At 47.5% G+C, this 25,969-nt stretch overlaps 2 protein-coding genes across 5 annotated transcripts in view; both read left to right on the top strand.

Moving 5' to 3' along the window:
- LOC147018216 (uncharacterized) overlaps positions 1–14,091 on the top strand; it is a 75,877-nt gene extending 61,786 nt beyond the window's left edge. Inside the window, exons 14-17 of one of the 4 annotated variants that reach the window (XM_085897685.1) lie at positions 1,531–1,633; positions 10,891–10,985; positions 13,074–13,251; positions 13,544–14,091. In XM_085897685.1, coding sequence (XP_085753811.1) covers positions 1,531–1,633; positions 10,891–10,985; positions 13,074–13,251; positions 13,544–13,583 — 416 coding nt within the window. In that variant the 3' untranslated portion in view covers positions 13,584–14,091. The remainder of the gene's footprint in view (positions 1–1,530; positions 1,634–10,890; positions 10,986–13,073; positions 13,252–13,543) is intronic. The other 3 variants (XM_085897689.1, XM_085897688.1, XM_085897687.1) reach the window with 3 other exon arrangements.
- Positions 14,092–16,146: 2,055 nt separating this feature from the next.
- GSTP1 (glutathione S-transferase pi 1) overlaps positions 16,147–25,969 on the top strand; it is a 38,508-nt gene continuing 28,685 nt past the window's right edge. The window contains exon 1 of the mRNA XM_085897704.1: positions 16,147–16,303. Within this exon, the coding sequence (XP_085753830.1) occupies positions 16,195–16,303 (109 nt within the window). The 5' untranslated portion in view covers positions 16,147–16,194. The remainder of the gene's footprint in view (positions 16,304–25,969) is intronic.

The following is a 25,969-nucleotide window of genomic DNA, read 5'->3' as shown; positions in this document are numbered from 1 at the left end:
ATGCCAAAAGAGTTGAAAAGAAAAGTTTTGAGTGGGGAAAAGAAGGGTTCAATTCTGGTTTTACTGGCAGAGGGATACAGTGAGTGTCACGTTGCTGCCATCCTTAAAATTTCAGACTGGTTCATAAGAACAAGGTCAAGCAGCAGACATTGGGGATAACAAAGCTACAGACTGGCAGAGGGTGAAAACGACTTTCCACTGACTGGGATGACCGCCAACTCATTTGAATGTCACTCAACCATAGGATGACATACAAAAAGAATGGCAAACAGCAGCTGGGGTGAAGTGCATGGCGAGGACGGTTCGAAACGGGCTCCTTGGGGCAGGGCTGAAGTCGTGCAAGGCTAGAAAAAGCCCTTCATCAATGAGAAGCAAAGAAGAACCAGGCTGAGGTTTGCAAAAGACCATAAGGATTGGACCGTAGAGGACTGGGGTAAAGTCATCTTCTCTGATGAGACCAATTTTCAGCTTTGCTCAACACCTGGTCGTCTAATGGTTATACAGAGACCTGGAGAGGCCCACAAGCCACTGTCTCGCACCCACTGTGAAATTTGGTGGAGGATCGGTGATCTGGGGGTGCATCAGCAAGGCTGGAATTGGGCAGATTTGTCTTTGTGAAGGACTCGTGAATCAAGCCACGTACAAGGTTGTCCTGATAGAACACTTGCTTCCTTATGCTCTGACAATGTTCCCCAACTCTGAGGATTGGTTTTTCCAGCAGGACAATGCTCCATGCCACACAGCTCGGTCAATCGAGGTGTGGATGGAGGACCATCAGATCAAGACCCTGTCATGGCCAGCCCAATCTCCAGACCTGAACCCCATTGAAAACCTCTGGAATGTGAGGAAGATGGATGGTCACAAGCCATCAATCAAAGCCGAGCTGCTTGAATTTTTGCGCCAGGAGTGGCATAAAGTCACCCAACAGCAATGTGAAAGACTGGTGGAGAGAATGCCAAGACACATGAAAGCTGTGATTGAAAATCAGGGTTATTCCACAAAATATTGATTTCTGAACTCTTGCTAAGTTAAAACATGAATATGAACTTGTTTTGTTTGTATTTGAGGTCTGAAAACACTGAATCTTTGTTGTTATTTTGACCAGTTGTCATTTTCTGCAAATAAATGCTCGAAATGACTTTTTATTTGGGAGAAATGTCAGTAGTTTATAGAATAAAACAAAAATGTTCATTTTACTCAAACACACACCTATAAATAGTAAAACCAGAAAAACTAATTTTGCAGTGGTGTCAATTTTTTTCCAGAGCTGTATGTATCCAGTATCCAGTATACAGTTATTTATATATATATATATATATATATATATATATATATATATATATATATATATATATATATATATATATATATATATATATATATATATATATATAAATATAATATTTCCTCTCCAAAGGAGAGGGTATTGCATTTGGGTCTGTTTGTGTATAGTTTTATTTATTATTATTTTTAATTATTACTGGTACAAAACACCTTAACTTTCCTCCCACACCTATCCTGCGACTTCAGGTCCAATGTGGCGAGAAGGTGGTGGTGGCTTTGGAGGTCGTGGGGGAGGACCTATGGGAGGCCATCCACAAGCACGAGAGGGGGATTGGCAGTGCCCAAACCCGTAAGCACTTTTGATTTACCATTTTGGTCTACAATTTAGCTCCTAAAAAAAAAAAAAAAAAATATATATATATATATATATATATATATATATATATATATATATATATATATATATATATATATATATATATATATATATATATATATATATATATATATATATATATATACTATATAAATAGCAGTCCTTCTGTCTGTCCGTCTTTTTTTGTAACGAATAAGCTCCTCGACCAGCGAACCGATCTTGATTTAACTATATATATGTATATATATATATATATATATAACTAACATTCAGCTCCAGGATGTGCAAAGTGGCTCTCCATAAAAATGAAAAAAAAGATATTAAAAAAAAAAAAAAATATATATATATATATATATATATATATATATATATATATATATATAAAATTTCCATTAGAAAAAAAAAAAAGGCTTTCGAATAGTGCACCGGCGTATTAATCATAACAAAAGGCTTCATGGTTAAAAACGCTAGGGTTTCTTGAAATACAAAATGTTCGTATTCGTTGACTTTTTAAACATACACATTCTGTTATTTTTAATTCTCGAATTGCACGTGCACGGCAACAGCTAACTGCTGATCGATCTGCTCGAGAGAGACGTCTTTCTGCTGATATATCTGCTCATGAACGAGCCAGGCAAGCAGAGTCGGCTGCAGAGAGAGCGTCGCCTAACTGCAAATAGAGCGTCACACCGACGGGCGAGAGAAGCACAAAACTCGCGTTCCAGCTTTCTAGGTCTGGGTTTTGGCAGGACATCAAGGACAGTTGCCACTGCTGCTCGAAACAGTGGCTCAAGGCCACCTTCAACTATGACCTCTCTGAGGATTACGGCAGCATAAAGCCTTCCTTCCATAAATCTGAGGAATAAAAGAAGCCTTCCTAATTTTCTCCATACAACTAATGCCTCAGTCGAACTAGCGTGAGGAAAATAGGGCAAATTTCCTGGTTATTACCGGGTACTTCAGCTCATGTATATGTATGTATGTATGTATGTATGTATATATATATATATATATATATATATATATATATATATATATATATTGTTGCGGTCTTCGCGCCCGCCGGCGTGCGACGGCCACGTAACTCGAATCGCGGCACGTCGCCCACCGGACGGACAATCCAGTCGTGACCCTCTCGGACTAACGCCGGGAACCAGTCACGGGTGGACCTTTCGGTCTCACCGCGATCGAGCCAATCAGCCCCCGCGTGGGATAGGGTTGCTCGCCAAATTCGACCTACCTAAGTACCCACGCGGAGGGTAGACCGGGCGATCGCACCTCGCCGCAGGTCGACTTCGGACACGGGCCACTTAAGCGACCCGTTCCGTACTATCAGAATAACCGAGCGGTGTTATCGTCGACCTCGACGGTTCGATTAATTATCGGGCGTACTCAGCCCACTACCACCCCTTTACGTGAAGCAAGATGGGGGTTCAATGGGGGAAAAGACGAGCGAGCGGGAGACAGTTCAACAATAAAGCACATTTATTCGCGGACGAACGGAAAGCACACAAATACAATTCCACCAAATGCACACAAAAAAGAAAACACAATTCCATTTACACAAAAAGCAAACATAAAAGTGAAAACACAGTGCAGAGCTAATACCGACTACCGAGCACACGGCAACACTTATACAATTCTACTTCTGAGACGGCGCCGACAACACATACCCAAAACCAAGGAAAAGAAATACCCTCAAGAATGAGGTAGGCCTGGGGCCGAGACCAGGTCGGGCCTACCCGTCTGGTGATGAGACGCGGAGCGGCGATGGCCCCGCAACCCGCGGGCCTCGTGGACAGTGCCTGGCAGGGGGGTGGGAACGGGGCCCCCTTGGTCGCACTATCTCAGCGCGGGGGGAAACAGGAGGGGGGTTGCTGATGCTCGGGGTATAGAGGATCTTTATTATGTGCGACGAGCGTCTCCACCTCGGCCAGGTCGCGCTGCCGGCCTCCCTCGGGCGCGCAGCTCCTTGCACGACGCGAGCACCCTTCGTCCGACTCGCCGCCTCTCCACAGCTCGTCCCCTCCGTTCCGACTCTCCTTCGCCTCGTTCCGACCTTTACGACTCCCTTCTTCCTCGTTCCGACTTTTTTACTACTCTTTTGACTGACGAACACCGTCCTTTTATCCCCCCGTAACTTCGCCTTTGACCCCCTCCCTTTGACCTTTCAACTCGCTCCCCATTGGCCCGAGAAAAAGTGGGCGTGAAGGCTTTTTGATCCACAAATTTGCATATATCGATCGCCCTGGGGGCGGGGCCAATTCGCCCCTCGCTCACCGATTGGACGGCAAAAAGTGGGCGTGTGTCGTTTTGGATCCGTTTTTGAAGCAGAAAATCCGTGATTTTGTACACGCTGTTCAACGTGCGCCCTACACGAGTCCAGCATCGGTGCCCATGAGTGGCGCGAGATGACGGTGATGCGATGGTGGCGAGTTGTGACGGTAAAGGTCATGGCGGTTGTGGTGAAGCGGTGGTTGTGGTCGGTGGTTGATGTTGTGGTTGTGATGGTGGCGATTGGTCCAAAATAAAGATAGTTAAAGAAAAACGGCTATCCTGAAGAGTCGCAGCTCGTATAAATGACATGTATTCCCACTAGACAACGGGTTTGGGCCTAACTACACATGCACTTACCGAGATACCTCACCTAAGGGACCTGAATGGTGGTTTGCGAATCTGGTAACCACAACACTACCCCTTCCCTTTTTACAGACTCGTCCCGAGTCGTCAAATTTTCGTGTGCCATCATGTGTAGTTTTCCCCTAGTACATTTTACCTACGGATCCCTGAGTGCGACATTCATGGTATTCGTGTCCCCAAAATAAATAACCTGAGGGCTGCGTAACTACCTAAACAAACTCACTCACACGGACGACTTAAATAAAATTGCCGGCGCTAGACAGACATGCCGGGGGCGCACTCATATTTACAGTACATCTTAACCTTAACTTACAAATTTTACACTAAACCATGGCCCAGGATCACTGAACTCTGCAAAGAAAAGCAGTTAGCAGGGAGCCAGGCTGCCCGCATGCAGTCTCTGGCTCAAACAATGCAGGTGACAGGGAACGTGGCTGGCTGCTCACACGCAGTCCAAGGCCTTCCCTTTTGAACTGAACGCAGTGAACCACAACGGTGCATGGGCTGCACAAACGCAGTCTCCGTGCCAGCTCAAGTGGCACACGCAATGAGCACAACGAATGAATGGATGCATGGACACAAACACGGTGCACGGGCCGCCACTGCAGGCCCGTGTTGTAGCTGCCAACAGGGCAGTTCTTGCAGCTTGCAAACTGTTGCCTTGCGGATCCTGGCGCACATGGAAATGAACAGGGGGGGGCAAAGCAAAAATTGAACGGGGGCTGGTGAACAGGGGCAGTGGGCATGGCATGGCAAAGGCAGCAGGCAAACGCAGCCCGCAGAAGAAGGCCGCTGCAGGCAAACACAGCCGGCAGATGAACTGGCCGGCACAGGCCTTGAAGAAAAACAGCCAGCAGATGGCACAGGCCTTGCAGCAAAACAACAGCTGCCGATGAAGTTGGCCAGCTCTTGCCGTTCAGTGGAGGTTGGTGGAGGGAGTGCGGTGGTGCTGGCCACTTGGAGGGCGGGCTCGGACCTACCTACCTGTCTCCCTCCCAACCTATCGCCTTTGCCTGTCACTGTACATACCCACTCCCTTAATTTGTCAAACCCCAATTTAGCCCCAACTTATTTTTTTTTGTTGTTTTTATTTTTACTCCCCCACTATAAATCGTCCCCTAACCCCCTTTATCGTCCTTGTTCGGCTAACCTATTCTGTCACCTAGCCTACTCCCAACCCCTACGTTCCCTTCCCAGAGGGGAATAAGGGAGAGCTAGCGTCCTGTGTCGAGGCCCAATGAAGCCTCAGAATGGCCTCCCCAGAGTTCGGCGATCTTAACACCAAGTGGGTCCAGCGGCCCACAACGACAGCGAGGGGATGGATGGTGCGGAGGGGTACATCTCCTAATCTACCCTAACCATTTAACTGTTAAACTACCCCGGGGCTTTCAACAAGCGCCTCTCGCTTAAACTATTGGTTCTATCAACCCAGATTCCCGTCGCCTGTGTTGGTGTCCTCACAATTTCGGGCCTCACCCCCCAATTTTCTCTCCGTGCCCTCACACGGTCTCCTGGCTGGGACACGTGGCTCCCTTTGGCAGGCACGACCCTCTGCCGATTCTCCCGCTATGGCACCCCCGGGCACTACACTGCCTCCGAGCCTACCAGCTCCCTAACACCGGGGAGTGCCCCCCATGGCACCTCCCCTGAAACGCACACGTGGCAGGCCGGCCTCCCGGGCCCCTTTCCGAGGGTCACCCGTGCCCACTGCACTGCCCACGCGGCTAATGGCGCCCCGGGCCCCCGCACCAAGCAGGCGCACCCGTGCCCACTACTCTATCCCGGCCCCCATGGGCCCTTGGCCCTACCGCGGCCGACTAGCCTGGTGCCCGGGGTACCCACTCCAGCGATACTCACCTTCGCAGCCACGCTCCCAAGCCCGTCAACAGGGCTCCTGCACCCCCTCCAAATGGCTCTCGAGCCTACTTTCCCACCAACAGCAAAACGACCTCCATATTTCAATTTGACTAACCCAGCTAACTCACTCTACACTGACCCCGGGGTCCCTTGGGCGGGAGTCACTCCTCCCCCCAATCACTCATCGCACCATGCATTCCCCATTCACTCCATACACACAGACCCGCTGGCCTCACTCACTCACCAAGCACATGCTTCCACCTCACAACCCACAACTCTTCAACACACACACCGCTGAACTCTGCCATCCTCCTAACTACATCCCCTAACTAACTCGTGCTCCCACGTCGTCCCTTATACTACAGCACGTTCCTTTTAACACTACGTAGCTAAACTACGTCCCCTCTACACATCCACTGTCTGTCACTGTCTCCGAAATAAATCATTTTATTTCCCAACCTAAATCTCATCTAAATCCCTCTAACTAATCCATTCCACGGACTCCATGAGGACTTACCCCTGCCCCATGAAGTCGGTCTAACTAAGCTAACCCTTCCCCCTAACTAGTTTCCATCCTGTGCCCAGGTAAGGGGGTCTTTTACCCCTTGCCCAGGAATCCTGTACACCCGAAAGTGAGGCTTGTTCTTTTTTTTTTTTTTTTTCTTTACATGCGCAGCGCCAGCGCGGCAACTCGCGCTCTTTGCACTTTGCAACTGCCCGTGACGTCCTGCAGCTGCACGTGTTCCTCGTCCCTCCTTGGACGGTACCATCGGCCGGGATACCCCTCCTGCCGGATTCCAACCACACGTGCAGCCATGACGTCACCGTGCGCATATAAAAAAAAAAAAAAAACAAGCCACACGTCTCGAGGGGTTCCCCACGCGAACACATGTGCCCTGCCCGTTGGAGCTGAACACACACGATCGCGTGGAGAACCCGTCCGGTCCAAATCCATTTACCTGCCTAAACTTTGTCCGTCCGCGGGATCGGCAAATCCACCGCGTGCGTTTCCGGACCGGGACTTCACTCTCGCAAGCGAGCACGTGGTGGTCTCGTGCGTTGCACAGCACGAACCGCGTGCTCACTGCTGGGTGAACCCGGCACGGTCCTCGAAACAACCACAGCCGCTACTCGGCTTTCTCTCCTCTGTCGCCGTCGTCGTCTCCATTCCACCCACGCACACCTGCGTGTTCCGCGCCTGCCACACAGTCCACTCCATCACATTCACACCGGGAGACGCGGCTGCGTGCTCCCGCATGCTCGACCTCTCCCTCTCATACCGCTCTCTCACACACACGGTCTCCCTGGCACACAGCGACCTTGCACACGGCCGTTCACTCACGCGTGCGGGGGCACTCACCCGCGGTGCCTCACTCGCACTCCGTGCCTCATCCACACACGGTGTGCTGGGAAGCACGTACTCCGGCAACATCGCCACCACACCACTCACACGTGGTGCCTCATTCATACTGGCCGTTTCATCCACACACACGGCCTCTCTCACACACGGTGCCTCATCCACACACGGCGTGCTGGGAAGCACGCACTCCGGCACCATCGCCACCACACCACTCACACACGGGGTCGCTTCCACACACGGGGACGCACTCACACCTTGCACCACACACACAGGGACAATCATACTGGGGATTCGTGTCCCCACAAGGGTCTCCGGGGCCTCTATACCCCCCAAGCTCTCAGTGCACCTGTCCACAGCACTCGTCCCCTCAACCTCGCAAAGCACGACCGAACTCACCTGGTCGTGACTCACCTCAAGGGGGCATTCTCCCTCCCCTCGTTCCTGGAGGAGGCCATCCAGGTGCTCGCACTGGGTCTCTACCCAGTCCGCCAGCTCACCCCCATTGTCCTCCACTACCTCCGTGTGTGTGTGTGCGTCACTTACCCCGTCTTCATCGTGTAGTCTTCCCTCTATCGTTCCCATCTCCCGTGTCTCTGCCAACTCTTCACCCTTTACCTCCCTTGTCTCAACTATTATTTCTGTTGTCGTCACCTCGTGTCTCGTCTCACACGTTTTGGTCTCCCCATTTAATTTTTCCCTTTCGGTCATCGTCACGACCCTCGCCCAACACGTTCCACGAATTATTTTTCACCCGCCTCCACCGCGGGCCTGTCAGCCGTTGCACCCCCACCCAGCTCGTTTGCTCCCACACGTGAAGTCGCCATTCCCAGCTCCCTGGTCACGGCCTTCATGCCCGCCTGCAGGCATCGGCCCATGTTCTGCGTCTCACCCCGCAGCTCTTTCATTTCTTCTTTCATGTTTGCTTCCATTCCGTTTATTTGCTGTGTATTCGCATCCATCGTCGTTTTCACTTCATTTGTATTTGTATCCATCTTTTCATCCATTTTTTGTGTATTCGCATCCATCTTTTCGTTCATGCCTTTCATTTCGTTTTTATTTCATTTGTATTTGTATCCATCGTCGTTTTCACTTCATTCATTTGTTTGTTCATTGCCGCCAGCATGGCTATGGCTAGACCATGTTGGATGCACTCAGCTGAGCCGTTTCGGCAAGGGTTGGGGAAGGGTCTTGGTGGAGAGGGGGGAGGTGTCATACACCGCGGCCGCTGCCGCACGCCCACCTCGGGCCTTGGGTTCAGTTGGGCGAGTCCATGTTCCTGCACAATCAACATTTCCTGCTCGGGGATTCCATCCTGGACCATGGACTCTACATTATTACACATATACATTTCTAATACCCCCCGGCTCCCGCTGCGCCTTGAGACGCCATCTTGCTTCTCGTGAAGGGTTAATTTGCTCGCTCGTAATTTGGAGGGAATCGGGGGTCGCTTCTCTCACCCCTGGACCGATTCCCGTAAATTTAGCCGGAGACAGGAGAGCCCGTTTTCCTGTTCTCCGATACCAGTGCCGCGAGGAGGGCGATGGATTTGTATCGCACGACCTGACACCAGTGTTGCGGTGTTCGCGCCCGCCGGCGTGCGAGCGGCCACGTAACTCGAATCGCGGCACGGCGCCCCACGGACGGACAATCCAGTCGTGACCCTCTCGGACTAACGGCGGGAACCAGTCACGGGTGGACCTTTCGGTCTCACCGCGATGGAGCCAATCAGCCCCCGCGTGGGATAGGGTTGCTCGCCCAAATTCGACCTACCTAAGTACCCACGCGGAGGGTAGACCGGGCGATCGCACCTCGCCGCAGGTCGACTTCGGACACGGGCCACGCAGCGACCCGTTCCGTACTATCAGAATAACCGAGCGGTGTTATCGTCGACCTCGACGGTTCGATTAATTATCGGGCGTACTCAGCCCACTACCAACCCTTTACGTGAAGCAAGATGGGGGTTCAATGGGGAAAAAGGCGAAGCGAAGCGGGAGACAGTTCAACAATAAAGCACATTTATTCGCGACGAACGGAAAGCACACAAATACAATTCCACCAAATGCACACAAAAAAGAAAACACAATTCCATTTACACAAAAAGCAAACATAAAAGTGAAAACACAGTGCAGAGCTAATACCGACTACCGAGCACACGGCAACACTTATACAATTCTACTTCACAGACGGCGCCGACAACACATACCCAAAACCAAGGAAAGAAATACCCTCAAGAATGAGGTAGGCCTGGGGCCGAGACCAGGTCGGGCCTACCCGTCTGGTGATGAGACGCGGAGCGGCGATGGCCCCGCAACCCGCGGGCCTCGTGGACAGTGCCTGGCAGGGGGGTGGGAACGGGGCCCCCTTGGTCGCACTATCTCAGCGCGAGGGGGAAACAGGAGGGGGTTGCTGATGCTCGGGGTATAGAGGATCTTTATTATGTGCGACGAGCGTCTCCACCTCGGCCAGGTCGCGCTGCCGGCCTCCCTCGGGCGCGCAGCTCCTTGCACGACGCGAGCACCCTTCGTCCGACTCGCCGCCTCTCCACAGCTCGTCCCCTCCGTTCCGACTCTCCTTCGCCTCGTTCCGACCTTTACGACTCCCTTCTTCCTCGTTCCGACTTTTTACTACTCTTTTTACTGACGAACACCGTCCTTTTATCTCCCCCGTAACTTCGCCTTTGACCCCCTCCCTTTGACCTTTCAACTGGATCCCCTTTGGCCCTAGAAAAAATGGGCGTGGAGGCTTTTTGGTCCACAAATTTGCATATATCGATCGCCCTGGGGGCGGAGCCAGTCGCCCTCGCTCACCGATTGGACGGCAAAAAGTGGGCGTGTGTCGTTTTGGATCCGTTTTTGAAGCAGAAAATCCGTGATTTTGTACACGCTGTTCAACGTGCGCCCTACACGAGTCCAGCATCGGTGCCCATGAGTGGCGCGAGATGACGGTGATGCGATGGTGGCGAGTTGTGACGGTAAAGGTCATGGCGGTTGTGGTGAAGCGGTGGTTGTGGTCGGTGGTTGATGTTGTGGTTGTGATGGTGGCGATTGGTCCAAAATAAAGATAGTTAAAGAAAAACGGCTATCCTGAAGAGTCGCAGCTCGTATAAATGACATGTATTCCCACTAGACAACGGGTTTGGGCCTAACTACACATGCACTTACCGAGATACCTCACCTAAGGGACCTGAATGGTGGTTTGCGAATCTGGTAACCACAACAATATATATATATATATATATATATATATATATATATAATTTCTTCACTTAATTGCACTTTTATTTCATGGTCCCTTCTTACTCGGTGTTCTTACTTCATATTTGGCCCTTCTGTTAATGCATTGTTCATGCTGTGTTCCACCTTTCTTTATCCAGCACCTGTGGAAATGTGAACTTTTCTTGGCGCAATGAGTGCAACCAGTGCAAAGCTCCTCGTCCAGAAGGTGGTGGTGGTGGTGGTGGTGGTGGTGAGCTTGTTACTTTCCACAAAGCAGTAAAATTGATCTATGATGGCACTCTTCAGTGGTGCTTGGTTGCTGAATCATATGTGCACATGCTTGGGTTAAAGCATTTTGGATTAGCAATTATTGGGGTTGGGTGGGGGGAGGGAGAAATCAAACAAATCTTGAGTAGGTTTATGGAACCTGAATGAGACTTCCTGAGGCTGTGTGTGTGTGTGTGTGTGTGTGTGTGTGTGTGTGTGTGTGTGTGTGTGTGTGTGTGTGTGTGTGTGTGTGTGTGTGTGTGTGTGTGTGTGTGTGTGTGTGTGTGTGTGTGTGTGTGTGTGTGTGTGTGTGTGTGTGTGTGTGTGTGTGTGTGTGTGTGCGTGCGTGCGTGCGTGCGTGCGTGCGTGCGCGCGTGCGCGTGCGTGTGCGTGTGCGTGTGCGTGCGCGTGCGCGTGCGCGTGCGCGTGCGCGTGCGTGCGCGCGCGTGCGCGCGCGTGCGCGCGCGCTTTGAAAGGAGGTGTTTGTGTTCCCCACCCCCTTTTCTTTCCTGGAGCAAGGCTCATGGAAGAGCAAGATATAATTCAGTGAGACAGATGTCAAGGGAAAGAAACGAACAGGAAAAGCTGAGTGAGGAAGGGAGGAAACACTAAAATGAGCCATTAAGATGGTTAGGTGAGAAAAGTTTAATGAGGGTTATCATGGGTCAGTATTGGGGAAATGACAAGAAATGGCAGTGTGCTGTTAGAAGCCCTGGAGAAAAGAGTGAAACAGAACTGCCTCTGGAAGATTGTTTCATAGACCTGAGACTTGAGGAATAAAAGTTGAGATGTGCATTCAACCTGGATTATGGAAGTTTCACAAGGGGGCTTACTGTAAGAACGTGTGCATCCTAGATTTCCTGGGGAGAGTCAGAGGATATAGAGTCGAGGTGGCATTTTTGGAGAAAAGACGGTATAAAACTGAGACCACAGACCTTGTGCTTCGGTCTCCTCGTGAGATATTTCAATCATTTTGATAACTTTAGATTCCACCGAATCTTGGAGAGATGTGATGCTCGGGCGCCAGCCCATAACTTAGAGCATTACTCCATTGAGCTGTGGACACAGGCTTTGTTGAATGTAAGGAGCTCCGATTTTCCAAGGGAATAATTGACTTGACAGAAAATGCCCAGTCGATGGCTGGCTCTGGAGGCCAGCTTTGCTGTGGGTCAGCCCAGGAAGGTGTGATGGCTAATTGCAATGCCAAAAATTTCAATGGACTGAACCTCTTCCAGTGGATGACCAAAGAGGTAGGTGGGTTATTTTGGCAATCATTCCAGAGAGATAGATTGAGACCAAAATTTTCCAGAATTGAAGTGCATATTACTCTTATTCAACCAAAGTTTAATCATTTCCAGATCAGCAGAGGAAGTGGGGGAAGGAGTGATGGAGAAGAGATTTTATTCAGCTGTGGTCTGCTTGGCCACAGAATGGCATGTTGTACCACAGTGGACAAGTCCACAAAGAGGAAGAGGGTTTTCCAGAGCATTGGTTATAAATGGGTAACACAACTCGAGCCAAAATATTGCCTTGGGGGAACTCGAGCCTCTGCTGGGAGAGAGTAGGGGGTTCTGTTGATGGCAACACAGTGATTTGGTAAGTGGAGAAATTCAGGAATGAAGGTGTTCCATGGCACAGACAGGTTGGAAAGCAAAGCTGGATGTCAGATTGGTGAATGTCCAGGGAGCGTGTCCTTACCTCTTGTTTGAGATTGAGGGCCTCCAACCATTGACATGAGCAGAAGCATGTTCAGAGTTTAGTGACGGAATCTAAACTGATGATCGAAGATCAGGTTTTTTGAAAACGGCAGACTTAGTGTCAGAAGCAATGTTGGATTCCTCGACGTTTCTTGTAATTGGAAGCACTCACTGGCCTTTAGGTGGTGGGATATATTATTGCACCCTCCTTGTGTATGGGAGTGATGTTTGCTGATTTACTGTAGGTGGTCAAAGGAGGACTGACTGACTGGATCAGTACTGCAGACTTCCTTTGATTGAGTAGAATGTGATTGTTATAATGTACTCTATATAGTATTTTGAAATCTCTGATTCTGAAGATTTGTTGTCATGTTTAGGTGAGCGATGGATGCGAGGTGGACGAGGGGGTGATCGTGGAGGTTTCCGTGGTAGTCGGGGTGGCCCTCTGATGCCAGAACGTGGGGGTTTCAGAGGAGGAAGAGGTGGAGATCGTGGTAGCTTCCGTGGCCGTGGAGGCCCCATGGGTCCAATGTCTCCTGGTAAAATGGATGGAAGGTGAGGTCGAGTGCCTCTGATAACGTTTGCTCCATAAAAGTAGTGAGCAATACCGAACTCACCTGTGTGGATCCATGTACAGCTGCTTGACATTTTGCAGGTGATGTTGAAAATCATATTTGTGGTGATAATTGGATAGGTTATTTGGTGAGAACTGCGTGAAATTGGAGAGCACAACTTTTGTAAACCAGTTAAACGTAAATTAGACCTATACTAGAAAAACACTTGATTTGTTTGATACAAATCTTCATTTTATTAATTCTCACTCCCCTTCCCCCACCCTCTTTTGCAGAGGCACTCACCGCATTGACCGCCGTGAGCGTCCTTACTGAACTCCGCCTGGAATTGAGTCTATAGGACCGTTCCTTTGTCCACTTCTCTCTTCAACCACGACCTCATCTCTCGCCATTTCCTTCCTGCGATGGATTTTCTGTTTTATATCTATCTCTCGGCAGGTCCAGCGGACTGTTAAACTTGCCGTGTATGTAGGCCCAATCAATGGACGGTTCAAGTCTAATTTCTCAACATGCTTTCACGGTCAAACGTGCTTCTATCTGGTTTAACTTGTCAGTGATTTGGATTGATCAATTTGTAAATTGGACAAAGTTAAGACTGAAATTTCATAGTACAGTATTGAAACCGAGGGTAGTTAGACTTTTATACGTGATCTGTGAAAGTATATTTTCATTTCCATTTGTGTAGATTTTAGTCATTAAGTATTCCACGTGACTTTCAATTATCTGTGCAAAGGTATCCTTTCGTTTCGAGTTGTGGTTTTGTTGAATTTTTCTTGTTTTTGTGAAACCTTTTGTTGAATAAATTTGAATGCTTGGCCAAATATTCCTTTCATTACGTTTTGTCTTCCTGTTAACTATAACTTTTGAATTGAAGTCAAATCTGATGACTTCATTGTTAATCTTTGGAGTGATTGGACGTCCAGAATACTTGCTGCTTCGGAAGATTGGGCCGGCCACCTGTTCCGATTCTCGGTATGTCATCCTTTTGGAACGATATTGGTCTTACAAGCCCAAGAGAGAAAAGAGGGAGTTGGAGAAGTCTTCACTTGACAGGTTTCATGCTTCGGTCGACCTTGTCAAAACGACTTTCCTTGGTTTCAAACACTTCTCGCCTTGATAAATTGGAATGCCTTTTGCCAGGAGAAGCAGTTGTTCCAATGCTATCATTTCAACAGTTAGTTGTAAAACCAGGCAGCCATTCCTCCTCCTCCCTCCTCCCTCCTATAGTTGCTTCTCCATGTTGCAAATGAGCAAAAATCCCAATCTGCAATTAATGCGTTTGCATACCAAAAAATATATAACTAATGGTTATTGACTTAAGACCAGTATCCTGATTCCAGTCCTGACTACCATTGTACCATCGGTGGTGGACCGTTGGACATGTGAAGTCTTCTACCACGACAGTCACTTTAGTGACTGATTGTCCTCGAGGCTTGTCCACCGGGAAAGCTGAACATTTTCTTTGGTTTCTGATGGAAAGGAACTTCGAGATCTGTTGCTGACAGCTGGTTCATCCATCTGAAAAGTTGGGGGCCAAGCAATAACCCTGGACAAACCGCTTTGGTTTTAGACCAAATGAGGGTTTGGCATAAATTTTGAACAGTTTTGACTCTGCCAAGAGTTTTGGTTACAATATCCTGAAACTCAACTGCCCATCAGGCCGACATGCCAGTGGTGGGAAAACTTTTGCGAGGGGGAAAAGGGGAGGACCAGAATTCCACCTCACTCTGTAGGACCAGAACTGTGCTCTTTACTCTGGAGCTGAGGAACAGAACTTCCTGTCTGCTGAGCTCACAACTCAACCTGACTTCATCCCCCCCACACCCCCACCTGTCAGCCTTTTATTTTGCTGCATGCCGAGTGGCTCACCCACCACTGAGCTTGTCATTTCTTGCAGCAGTTTGACCGTGTCGGTGTCGTTCTTACTTTTTTGACAAGGAAATCAGACAGGTGGAGGCCATTCAGCCCATTGTGCTTGTTTGATATCAACACCACACTTTTTTTTTCTTTTCTCCTCTGGAGGGGGCATGGGCTTGGTTAAAAACACACAACCCCACCCTTCACGGGACCCCACCAACAGCACTCTGTACACACACAGAATCACCCATCAATGCTCAAGCTTTCGAAAAGTCCCATCAACATCCCCAGACCCCCTCTTTCTCCATAACTTCCAGGTACCTATCCAATTCTAATTTCAACATGGACAAGGCACCAGAGGTCTCAAATTGAAACCATCCACATCCACCAGCTCTACTGGCACTTCCGTTCAGGGAGACCATTCCATGCACGAACTAGTCCTTGTGTGAAGGACCTTTGCCTCGTCGCCATAATCTTAACTCTCAAGCTGCAGCTCCTGGTCGTGTCATTCTACTAATTAACTCTTCTCCATTTGTTTTATCTTTAACCTTCATTAACATGTTAAACACCTTCACATCCTTCATCACCTCCTTTATAATGTACAAAACCCTGTCTTCCTTCAGCCGCTGCTCATTGTCATGGTGACCGAGTGTTGCTGGTCCCGGGATCACAGCGCTGTCGTAATATAATACAGGTAATCGAAGCGGTAAGGTGTACTGCGGTCGCTGAACGAGCCCCTGCCTTTGATTTATACACCGGTACCGTGGGAATAAGTTTATTAGCTCAAGTTACGAGCACAGGGAACGTCAGTGAATTGTTCATTTTAAGTGGGTGCTCGTTCATGACGATACGGCACAACAACGACGGTCCAAACGACCCGCTGTGTCTCTCAGACGACGCACGTGGTGTGTCTAGGGGCGGAGCGCGCGAGGGTCTCGCGCGTTCACCACGTGCCGTCGTCGTGAGGTAAAAACAAATCTGTTGGATCGTCGTTGAAATAGGAGGAGAGAGGGAGAGGGGAAAGTGGGGGGTGCGGGTTCGGAGAGTCTGTGACTTCTTGGGGAGGGGAATGAACACGCAATTCGTCGACATTTTACACGACGCTCGCTTTCCCAGCAACATCACCTCACGTCCGCTCGCTTCCCGCCTCCGAGCCGTGACTCAACCAGTACGAACGAGTAAGTACGACGTGCAAATGAACGATTCCGTTTAATTATTCGTGCGCGGATCACGTGACAATATTGCATCGCAAGCGCTTTTCTATAATACGGTTCGAACATACGGTTGTCGTGCGTGCTGTGGTTTGGCTGGTTACGCGTCGCGGATTCAAATCCAGTGTGCGCGTCGTCCCCATCGTCGTCCACCTCGTCGTCCACCTCGTCGTCCACCTCGTCGTCCCCCTCGTCGTCCACCTCGTCGTCCACCTCGTCGTCCCCATCGTCGTCCACCTCGTCGTCCACCTCGTCGTCCACATCGTCGTCCACCTCGTCGTCCACATCGTCGTCCACATCGTCGTCCCCATTGTGTCCTGTCCGGGATGTTCATGAAAAAGTACATAGATCTGCTCCCCTCCCGACCCTGCTCCGCACGTAATCTGAGCACGAAGTGCGTGAATCGCACAAACAAAAAGGTTTTACCCCGCGAGCGCGCGCACACCGGGGTAAAGCGATTGATTCGTGTGTGTCGCCGAGCCCCGTCGCTCTGTCATCGGCGAACAGCAGCTTGTTTTATTTACACCGAATGTTGTACGTATTCCAACATGGATCGGAAAACGAGCAGGTCGTTTAGCAGTACTTTGTCTCAATTTGTCCCGATCGATACGTGTGTTGTATCCTGGACGAGTGAACACACCGAATGTTCCAATCTACACTGAGACAGAGTAAGTACATTCCAATGAGGTGTAAAACGAGAAACAGAAACAGGTCAGGGTGGTTGAGTCGTGAGATAAGAAACGCCATGAAGGAGAAACAGAAGGCATTTATTAGGTTTAAAATAACAGGACTGGAGTTAGATTTATATCACAACCGGAGTAAACAGACAAGTTAAGAAAATAACTCGGTCAGCCAAAAGAGAGTATGAGAAGGACATGGTTAAGAATATTAAACATAATAGCAAGATAGCATATAGCATAAACTTTCTTTAACTATATCAGGGGAAAAGAACAGGTTTAAGGCCCTGTCACACCTTGACGATTTAGCCAACGTATCCTGACGTGTGCAAAATTGGGCGAAAACGCCGGCACACGTCGAATACGTTATGGGTAAGTTTGTATACGTTAAGAGCACGCTGGCATACGTCGTAGAACGCTGGCATACGTCGTTCGCCGAGCTGTTGGACAAATTTTCCATGCTTGAAATTTTTCGACGTATGACACACGTTCCGCATAATGCTGGCCATAAGTTGTAAGCACGTTACGCGATCGTTGACACACGTCGACACACGTTACTTGTAAGTTACTCATAAGTCGAAACACGTCGAGGTAATGTTTAGCGTACCCAAAACTTATTTCTAACCTATGAGTAACATGTTGTAGGCACGTTACGCGATCGTTGACACACGTCGACACACGTTACTTGTAAGGTACTCATAAGTCGAAACACGTCAATGTAATGGTTTGCGTCAGTGTTCCAGACTCCCTGGTTTTTTTTTTATTTTTATTTTTTTTTCTTCGGTATGACGGTCATGTTGACACTTCGATTTCTAGTGCGGTTATAATATAATATAATTAAAAGGCTGCCGCTCAACGATTTAAATCATAACCGTCATACCGAAAAAAAAAAAACCAGGGAGTCTGGAACACTGACGCTAACCATTACCTCGACGTGTTTCGACTTATGAGTAACTTACAAGTAACGTATGTCGACGTGTGTCAACGATCACGTAGCGTGCCTACAACTTATGCCAGCGTATGCGGAATGTGGGTCATACTTCGAGTACGTCAAGAAATTTTGAACATGCTGAAAATTTCTCGACGTACAATGACGTATGCCAGCGTACTACGACGTATGCCAGCGTGCTCTTAACGTATACAAAACTTACCTATAACGTATTCGACGTGTGCCAGCTTGGTTCAGCAAATTTTTCATACGTCGGCATACGCTGGCTAAATCGTCAAAGTGTGACAGCGGCTTCTCACTTCGATGTCTCGTCGTACGGTTATGATTTGAATCGTTGAGCCGCAGCCTATTAATAGCCGACGCCACGTGATCGTCGGCGATACGCTGCCGCGCTATGCATAAGTTAGACTATCGTTGGGCATAGGTTGTGAACGCCGACAACACGCTCAGCATTTGTTGGTATAAGTTATCTATATGTGATTAAAACGTTCTGTGTACGTTACTAATACGTTATGCATACGTCAACCACGTTATTAGATGCCCAAAAATTAAAAAAAAAACATCAATAGTTCAGCGTACGCCAGCGTTTTACATACATTTTGATACGTTGCCATACGCTGGCTAAAACGTCAAGGTGTGACAGCGGCTTTAGGACCAGTGTGGGACATTGAGGAATAGCACCAGGAGAGTGGTTGGTAATGAAAGTGAGATGGCAGGCTTATTAAACAGGTATTTTGCTTCAACTTTTACACAAGAACAGTTAGGAGAATTCCCACTAGCTGAGAGTATTTATCAAGGAGGTGAGGAGGGGCTTTCACAGAAGATCCAGGTTGGAGTGGAGGAAGTAAAGGAACAGCTAGGTAATCTAAGAGAAGATAAGGCTCCGGGTCCAGATAATATGCAACCGAGAGTATTGACGGAGGTGGTTGAGCAGGTAAGCGAGATGTTAACGGATATTTTCAATAGTTCCCTGGAGTCAGGACAGGTACCGGAGGATTGGAGAGTCGCAAATGTAACATCATTATTTATGAAAGGATCCAGAGAAGAATTGGGAAACTATAGACCCGTTAGCTTGACTTCAGTTGTGGGGAAGGTGTTGAAGACATTAATTAAAGACCGGATGAGGAACCATTTAAACAAATACAAGCTAATTAAAGGTAGTCAGCATGGGTTTACCAAAGGTAGTTCCTGTTTAACAAATCTTTTAGAGTTCTATGAAGTAGTGTCTGATTGGGTGAATGAGGGAAAGGCAGTGGACATAGTATATCTGGACTTTTATAAGAAGGCATTTGATAAGGTACCACATCGGAGGTTGTTGGCCAAAGTGAGGGCTTGTGGAGTGGCTGGTCAGGTAGCTAATTGGATTGCAAACTGGTTTAGTGATGGGAAGCAAAGAGTGGTTGTGAGTGGGAGGATGTCTTGCTGGGAGGATTTAAGTAGTGGGGTATCTAAGGAGTCAGTACTCAGACCATAACTATTCATTATTTACATCAACGATTTGGAAAGTGGGGTAAAGAGTAAACTGTCCAAATTTGCGGATGACACAAAACTTGGAGGTAAGGTGGATAGCAGAGGGGGTGGTGATCAGATACTACGAGATTGATTCTGGGCCTAGCTAGACTTAGCTATGAGGAGCATTTGAAGGAGACAGGGCTTTATTCACTAGAAAGGAGGTGGTTGCGAGGAAATATGATAGAGATGTTTAAGATAATGAAAGGTAGAGATAAAATAAGTGCAGAGGAATTATTCAACAGAGTAGACAGTGATATTGTTATGGATTTGGAAGCCTCTTGCACACAGAGAGTCAGCAGTCCCAAAGTTTATTATTTCGTTAAGTGAATGTGTATAGTTAGAATCCATCGCCTGTGTTTAACAGGAATTTTATGTGTGCACTGCAAGTTATTTTGTAGTTATTAGTTTTTTTATATTCCCCAACAACAACATCCTGCTTCGTTCCGCCACCCAACCAAACCTTCGCACACCGACTCCATTATCCACGTGTTTTTGGCTGAAGGCGTGGGCGGAGCCTCCATCGCCTCAGATTGGGGCTCCGCTCTGAAGAAGGGCAGGGAGTGTTTCCTCCAGCTAATGGACGAAGAGCAAGCAAAGCCGAGGCGCTCCAGCCAATGGGAAGCCAGAAGGCCAGAAACAACTACAGAGCCTCTTCGGGGGGGGGTGGGCCACCAACACGCCACCTGTCCAAATTTGAGGCAGAGTTACCTCAGGACGGATCCCTCCCACCTGGCAGGAGGGGTTGAATAATTGTCGGTGCGATCCGTCTGGGTCGTCTCGTCTGGTCTGCTGGCCATCTTCCGTCTTGGTGCTGGCTGGCGTCTGCCACTTCGTCTTGGTTCCTTGGCGCTTGGTGCGAGGTTGTCCGTGTGGGTTCGAGTCCCACCGTGGTGGTTGGAGCGTTCGATCTTCTCAAGCCCTTCCACAAGAATCCCGAGCTGCACAAGGGCAGGTCGGCAAGCCGTGCGAACGCGGCCAGGTACCAGCAGAAATCTGACCCTCCAGTTCGCCTATCCTCCCGGGCTGGAGGTCCGAATAAAGGCCGGCCGGCCCCATTTATTTTTGGGTGTGTGTGTCTGTGGCCAGTCTGATAAGTAGAAATTGTATGTGTTGATTGCTCATTGTACATTGCATTTTATTCAGAATAAGTCTGCACTGTGTCTTATTATTGTAAATAAATATCTGTTAAATGTTCCAGTTCGTTGCCTGTCGTTTCTATCATTGACCCAGCACAGTGCGGGCTTGAGAGTTCGGGAGGCCGTTTGTGCTGTAAGTTGTTATTTGGACCAGCGCAGCTTTGGTAACTCCCGCTCGGTTACACTGGATCCGAGTCGGTAACAGCGACTCGGTTCGGACAAAGTCGGCCGAGGGTGTGGCTTCCCCGGTAGCTAGAGAGCGTGAGTACTTAGGTAAATTGGAATCGACAAGTGGACCCTACCTCACGCCGTCGAAATATTGGCGACCACGGTCCTTTAAGCGACCCGTTGACTCTGGAGTTATCCGAGATGACGACATTCGATTCCGGGTTTTCGTTGGGAGACGGCCCAACTGCTCCGTCTAGCGGTCGTTCCTCACCACCGACCCCCGGCACACAACAATAGGACCAGGGGCCATAGCCTGAGAGTAAAGAAGAGGAGATGGTAGCAATGGTAGCAAGGCAGGGAACTTTTACACAGAGATTGGTTAATGCATGGAATGGCCTCCCTGGAAAGGTAGTGGCAGCAGAAACAGTAGATAAGTTTAAATTAGAATTAAATAGGTACCTGGAAGTTATGTCGATGGATGGGGTATGGGGATGCTGAAAGGACTTTTAGGTAGTTTGAGCATTGATGGGTGATTGTGTGCACATGTACGGAATGCTGTTGGTGAGGGTCTTGTCAAGGGGGGGTTGTGTGGTTGATGTATGTTTTTAACCAAGCCAATGCCTCCTCCCCTGAGGGGAAGAAAAAAAGGGGGGAAAAAAACTACAAAAATTAAAAACAAACAAAAATATTTCATTAATTGGTTGACGAAAAAATATTTTCACGAAAAAAATAAGTGACCACAATATTCGTAATTGGGTCGTCGATGGAGTCGAGAAAAAAATCTCCAAAAATTTTTTTTTGAGATTTTTTTTTTCTACCCTTATTATCAGTATTTCCGTCGAAATGTTGGGTCGTCGGTCAGGTCGAAAAAAAAAAAAAATTAAAAAAAATTTTTTTTTGAAATGTTCTACCCTTATTATCACTTTTTCCGTCGATATGTTTGTCTGTTGGGGTGGTCGATCTTGTCGAAAAATTTTTTTTATTTTATTTCTTTTTTGTGATTTGTTCTACCCTTATTATCAGTTTTTAAATTTATCAGTATTTATTTAATTTTGAGAGCTTGGATGACAATATTTTTTTCTGCATAATCTTGAGGTCATTCCCCACCTAAAGTCTTTAAACCATTTTGCTCTATCTCGAACACCTTGCCCGTGGCGCCCCCTTCAAATTTGTTTTTACGTTGATTTCATCAAAGTATGGATAATCCGAGGAGTGTGAAATGCCATATAGCCTATATGACGTTATATTGTTCCTGGAATGTTCCAGAGGAAGTTTTCCTCTAAAGGTCATAATCCTTGACCTTTGACCTTTAAAGTTCACAAAGGTCACATTTTCAAAGTTGTGGGAATCAAATCGGGTTTTCAACCTTCTTCGACGAACTAACTTCAATGAGCTATAGCACGTATCCTGTTTCCTTATTTTAATGTCCACAACATTGTTTTGTGACCTTTAAAGGTTATGCAAACATCAAATTTTGAAAGTTGTTGAACGAAACTGGGTTTTCGACATTTTGCAGCTAATATTCTGTCACTCGTACCACATCACGTTGATCATTTTTATAACCTGGTCAAACATTATCACATTGTCTCATCCTTGACTTCTGAAACAATCGACATCGTAAAATACCGCTCGTGAACCATCGTCGTCTTCAGACTTGTTAAAAACATTATTTTCATTTTCTTCCTTGGATCTTGCGTGGATGGATTAGGATGGTGTTCGCGCAGGCATGATGGGCTGAATGGCCTCCACCTGTTAGATTTCCTTGTATTTCCTCTTATACATGACCAAGTAGCTCGAACACGGACAGCGCCGGAGAATGGAAGCCATAACCACGTTACTTTACTCACGCATGCGTACACGGCACACTGCACCTCAGCTGATGACGTCAGATTCCTTCACGTTCCACTATACCACAATGCTTCTCTGACAGTCATAAAAAATGGAAAATCATTCCAAACAGCAAAATTACTGTTTTCAAGGACGTTATAAAGGACACAAACAACACACACAAATCACTATAATGTAACGTGGTAAATAAGGTGGTGTAAAGACACTGCATCAACAGCGGTAAACTTCCCAATTATTGTTTCTACAACCTTTATCATCTCTATTTTACTTCAATTAAATTATGCACTTGAAATTTAAAAAATAAATAAAATGTTGGCCTGGAGATCCTCAAAACCCCAGATTACCTTTTATGGGTTAAACAAGGTGGTGTAAAAGATGACTTCTGAAAAAAAGAAAAAAAATTGAGAACCTTTAATAAAAAACGTTTATTTCAATACAGGTAGTACAGTAATTATCTATTGTACATACGTTAACACTGATAACACAAATCACCTCTTTGGCACTTTTGACACTTCAATTTGGCAGTACTTGGTAACCCGTCCCCTACTCAGCGGGAGGGCGGGGGGGGGGGGGTCTTGCAAAGATTTGTGTGTGTCGGTGTGTGGTTCGGGCCGTAACTTTTTTTACCATTTGAGCTTTTGTCATCAAATTTTCAAAAAAGCTTTACGATAATATGGAGAAGATAAATTAATAATTTGGTCAAACGGTACCGTTTGGCATACGGAAGAAGAAAAAGTTCCCCGATGCCTCTCCCCTGGTGAGGGTAATAAAACCAATACCCGGCACATCCAAGGGACGTCAACAGCTTAAATATTTTATGCCTTAGCACATTCGTTCGGGAGTGACGAAACATAGAGAGAAGATGAAATGGAGAAGAGAAAACCTGCTCCCCACGTGATGCTTGCACACATGGGGTGAGTCCCAGCTGTGAATGTGGCCTTCGTTCTTGTTGTACGCCACGCCTCAAACTACAAATACATGCGAATCCAGTGCGGGCAGGAACCACGGAGCAGGTAACCGCACAGATGAGCATGTGGGAACCATGGAGCAGGCAAGTGCACAGGTGAGCATGCTGGAACCAGGGAGAAGAACAGCACCTCATGGCAGGTGACAGATTAGGCAACAATAGATTCTTTGAATCAGGTGACTGAGCGGTTTTATTCTGTCTCACAGGGCACGTCGGATCCCAGCGGCATGTGCCGATTGGCCGATGCAGCCATCAGGCGACAATCGGTAGCCCCCGCTGAGTGGTGGGAAAGCTGTGGATTTTCCATGTCACACACGGTCTCTCACCCTTTGGCGTGCCAGAGAGCTTTCTGACCACTTTGCTCGACACCATCTATCTATAATTCCAGCAGTGTGTGTGTGTGTGTGTGTGTGTGTGTGTGTGTGTGTGTGTGTGTGTGTGTGTGTGTGTGTGTGTGTGTGTGTGTGTGTGTGTGTGTGTGTGTCTGTGACCGCTGTTTCTCGACAACCACTGGTCCGATCTAATTTAAACTTGCCAGCTGTTGTTGGGGCCCTGAGTATGTGCCTTTTCAAGGTTTGATATTAATCGGACAAGTGCTTCCCAAGTTATGGCCATTTATTTACCAAACCAATGACAGAACACGTTGCTGTGTAGGCGTGGCCGATGCGCCATTTAGTTACCAATGACAGGACACGTTGCTGCGTAGGCGTGGCCGTTGGGGAAGAGATCCTCAGCCGTGTTCCCCATTATGGGTTACAACGTACGGACTTCCGGATAGTGATGACTTGGTACATTGTAATAATTTCTCGATTTCTTATGCGCATTCATAGATAAACACAATGCCCCAATCCAGTCGTCATTTACGAGAGCGAAGGAACGGCCTGTGTGGTTGTTTGAAAGTTTTTTTTTATTTTTTGGTTTGCACGTACGGGCACGCGAGAGCGAAGGAACGGCCTGTGTGGTTGTTGTTTCTGGCACGCAGTTTGAAAGTTTTGTTTTTTTTGCACGTACAGCCACGCACGTACGGGCACATACGTACGGGCACATACTAGTATCTTCAATTACATAAACTTCATTACACTTATACTAACATGCATTATGAAATAACTATTCTAATCGATGCCACATTTACCCTCAAGGCCAGATCCGTAACAGTATTAAACTCAAACAGCACTCGGGAGAGCGCATAGCTCCGCCATGCTGAACAGTTTACATTTTGTATCCCACCTAAACCAAAATTGAATCACAAGATCTCTCAATGGTGAAGAATCACTTATTAAATTATAAATAATTAAAGGATCCAGATCTTCACCAAATGTAATCAATTTGTCCTTGTCACACACCCAACCTGTCCACAACTTTTTGAGATATCCTGCTCACAGACAAACTGACAGACAGACAGAGAGGGGTGAAAACATAACCCCTGTCCACCTTCGGTTTCAGAGGTAAATATTTGTATTTAGGTTGGATGTTGTGGAGGAATCTTCCTTGCCACCATTGAGTTATTTCAGAACAATAGGATAATGCGCGGTAAATTGTCCTTCATTTTAATACAAGCGTCAAACGCTCTGGGTAACTGGGCCAAATGCGTCGTGTTTGGGACATGGGATCACAGTCTGTGATTACACCACAACATGTGGAGATGAGGTGTACATGAAAGGGGACACAGGGTCTCAGTAGGTGTAGTGAAGTAGAAATGGGAGAGACTGTGAGGGCAGGAAACTTAAAGACCTGGTCGAAAGATTGTATCCCAAAATCAGGAAAACGGTTCCACAGGCGATTGCTTAGAAAATTGCTATTCCAGATTGTTTGCTGCTGTTATGGTGATTAATAACGCACTTTGCTTGACAAATTCTGCACGGCAGTAAGCTCTGCGATTTTAACCTAACTCTGTTAATCACACCCGAGAGACGTAACCAAAGCAACCAGGTAAGAATTTTTTTTTTATCTTGGGCTGCTTGCAGGGCCTTTGGGTGCTGTTATCCACCAACTGCTATCTCTATAGAATCATTAAACTTGCTGAAAAAGTGTCTGGTTATTGTTCCAACCACAAAAGATACCGATGGCTTTATTCTTACAAAACCTTCGCTTTGTAAACCTGAGGTTACGAAAAAAATGTTTGTGTGGCTAACATATTTCCAAGTTAGCAGTTAACATACCGTATTTAATTTGAAATCCGAGCATTACATGGTAATTTTTTTTTAATTATGAAATTATTTTTAAGGTTTGTAATCAACTTTCTGTTCTGTCAATTGCATCCATTGCTCAGATGGGAATACACGCAGGCCAACCTGGGCTCAAACAGGCCTTCAGTCCCACGTCAGCCCCATCAGGCCAGTCCAAGTTCAAATGGGCCTTTAATCCCATATTGGCTCC

This window comes from Eptatretus burgeri, chromosome 10 (assembly GCF_056783735.1).
Source record: "Eptatretus burgeri isolate ZD-2024b chromosome 10, Ebu_testis_v1, whole genome shotgun sequence".
Taxonomy (NCBI): domain Eukaryota; kingdom Metazoa; phylum Chordata; class Myxini; order Myxiniformes; family Myxinidae; genus Eptatretus; species Eptatretus burgeri.
Note: the sequence above shows the minus strand (reverse complement) of the source record. Positions and strands in the feature narration are given on the sequence as shown.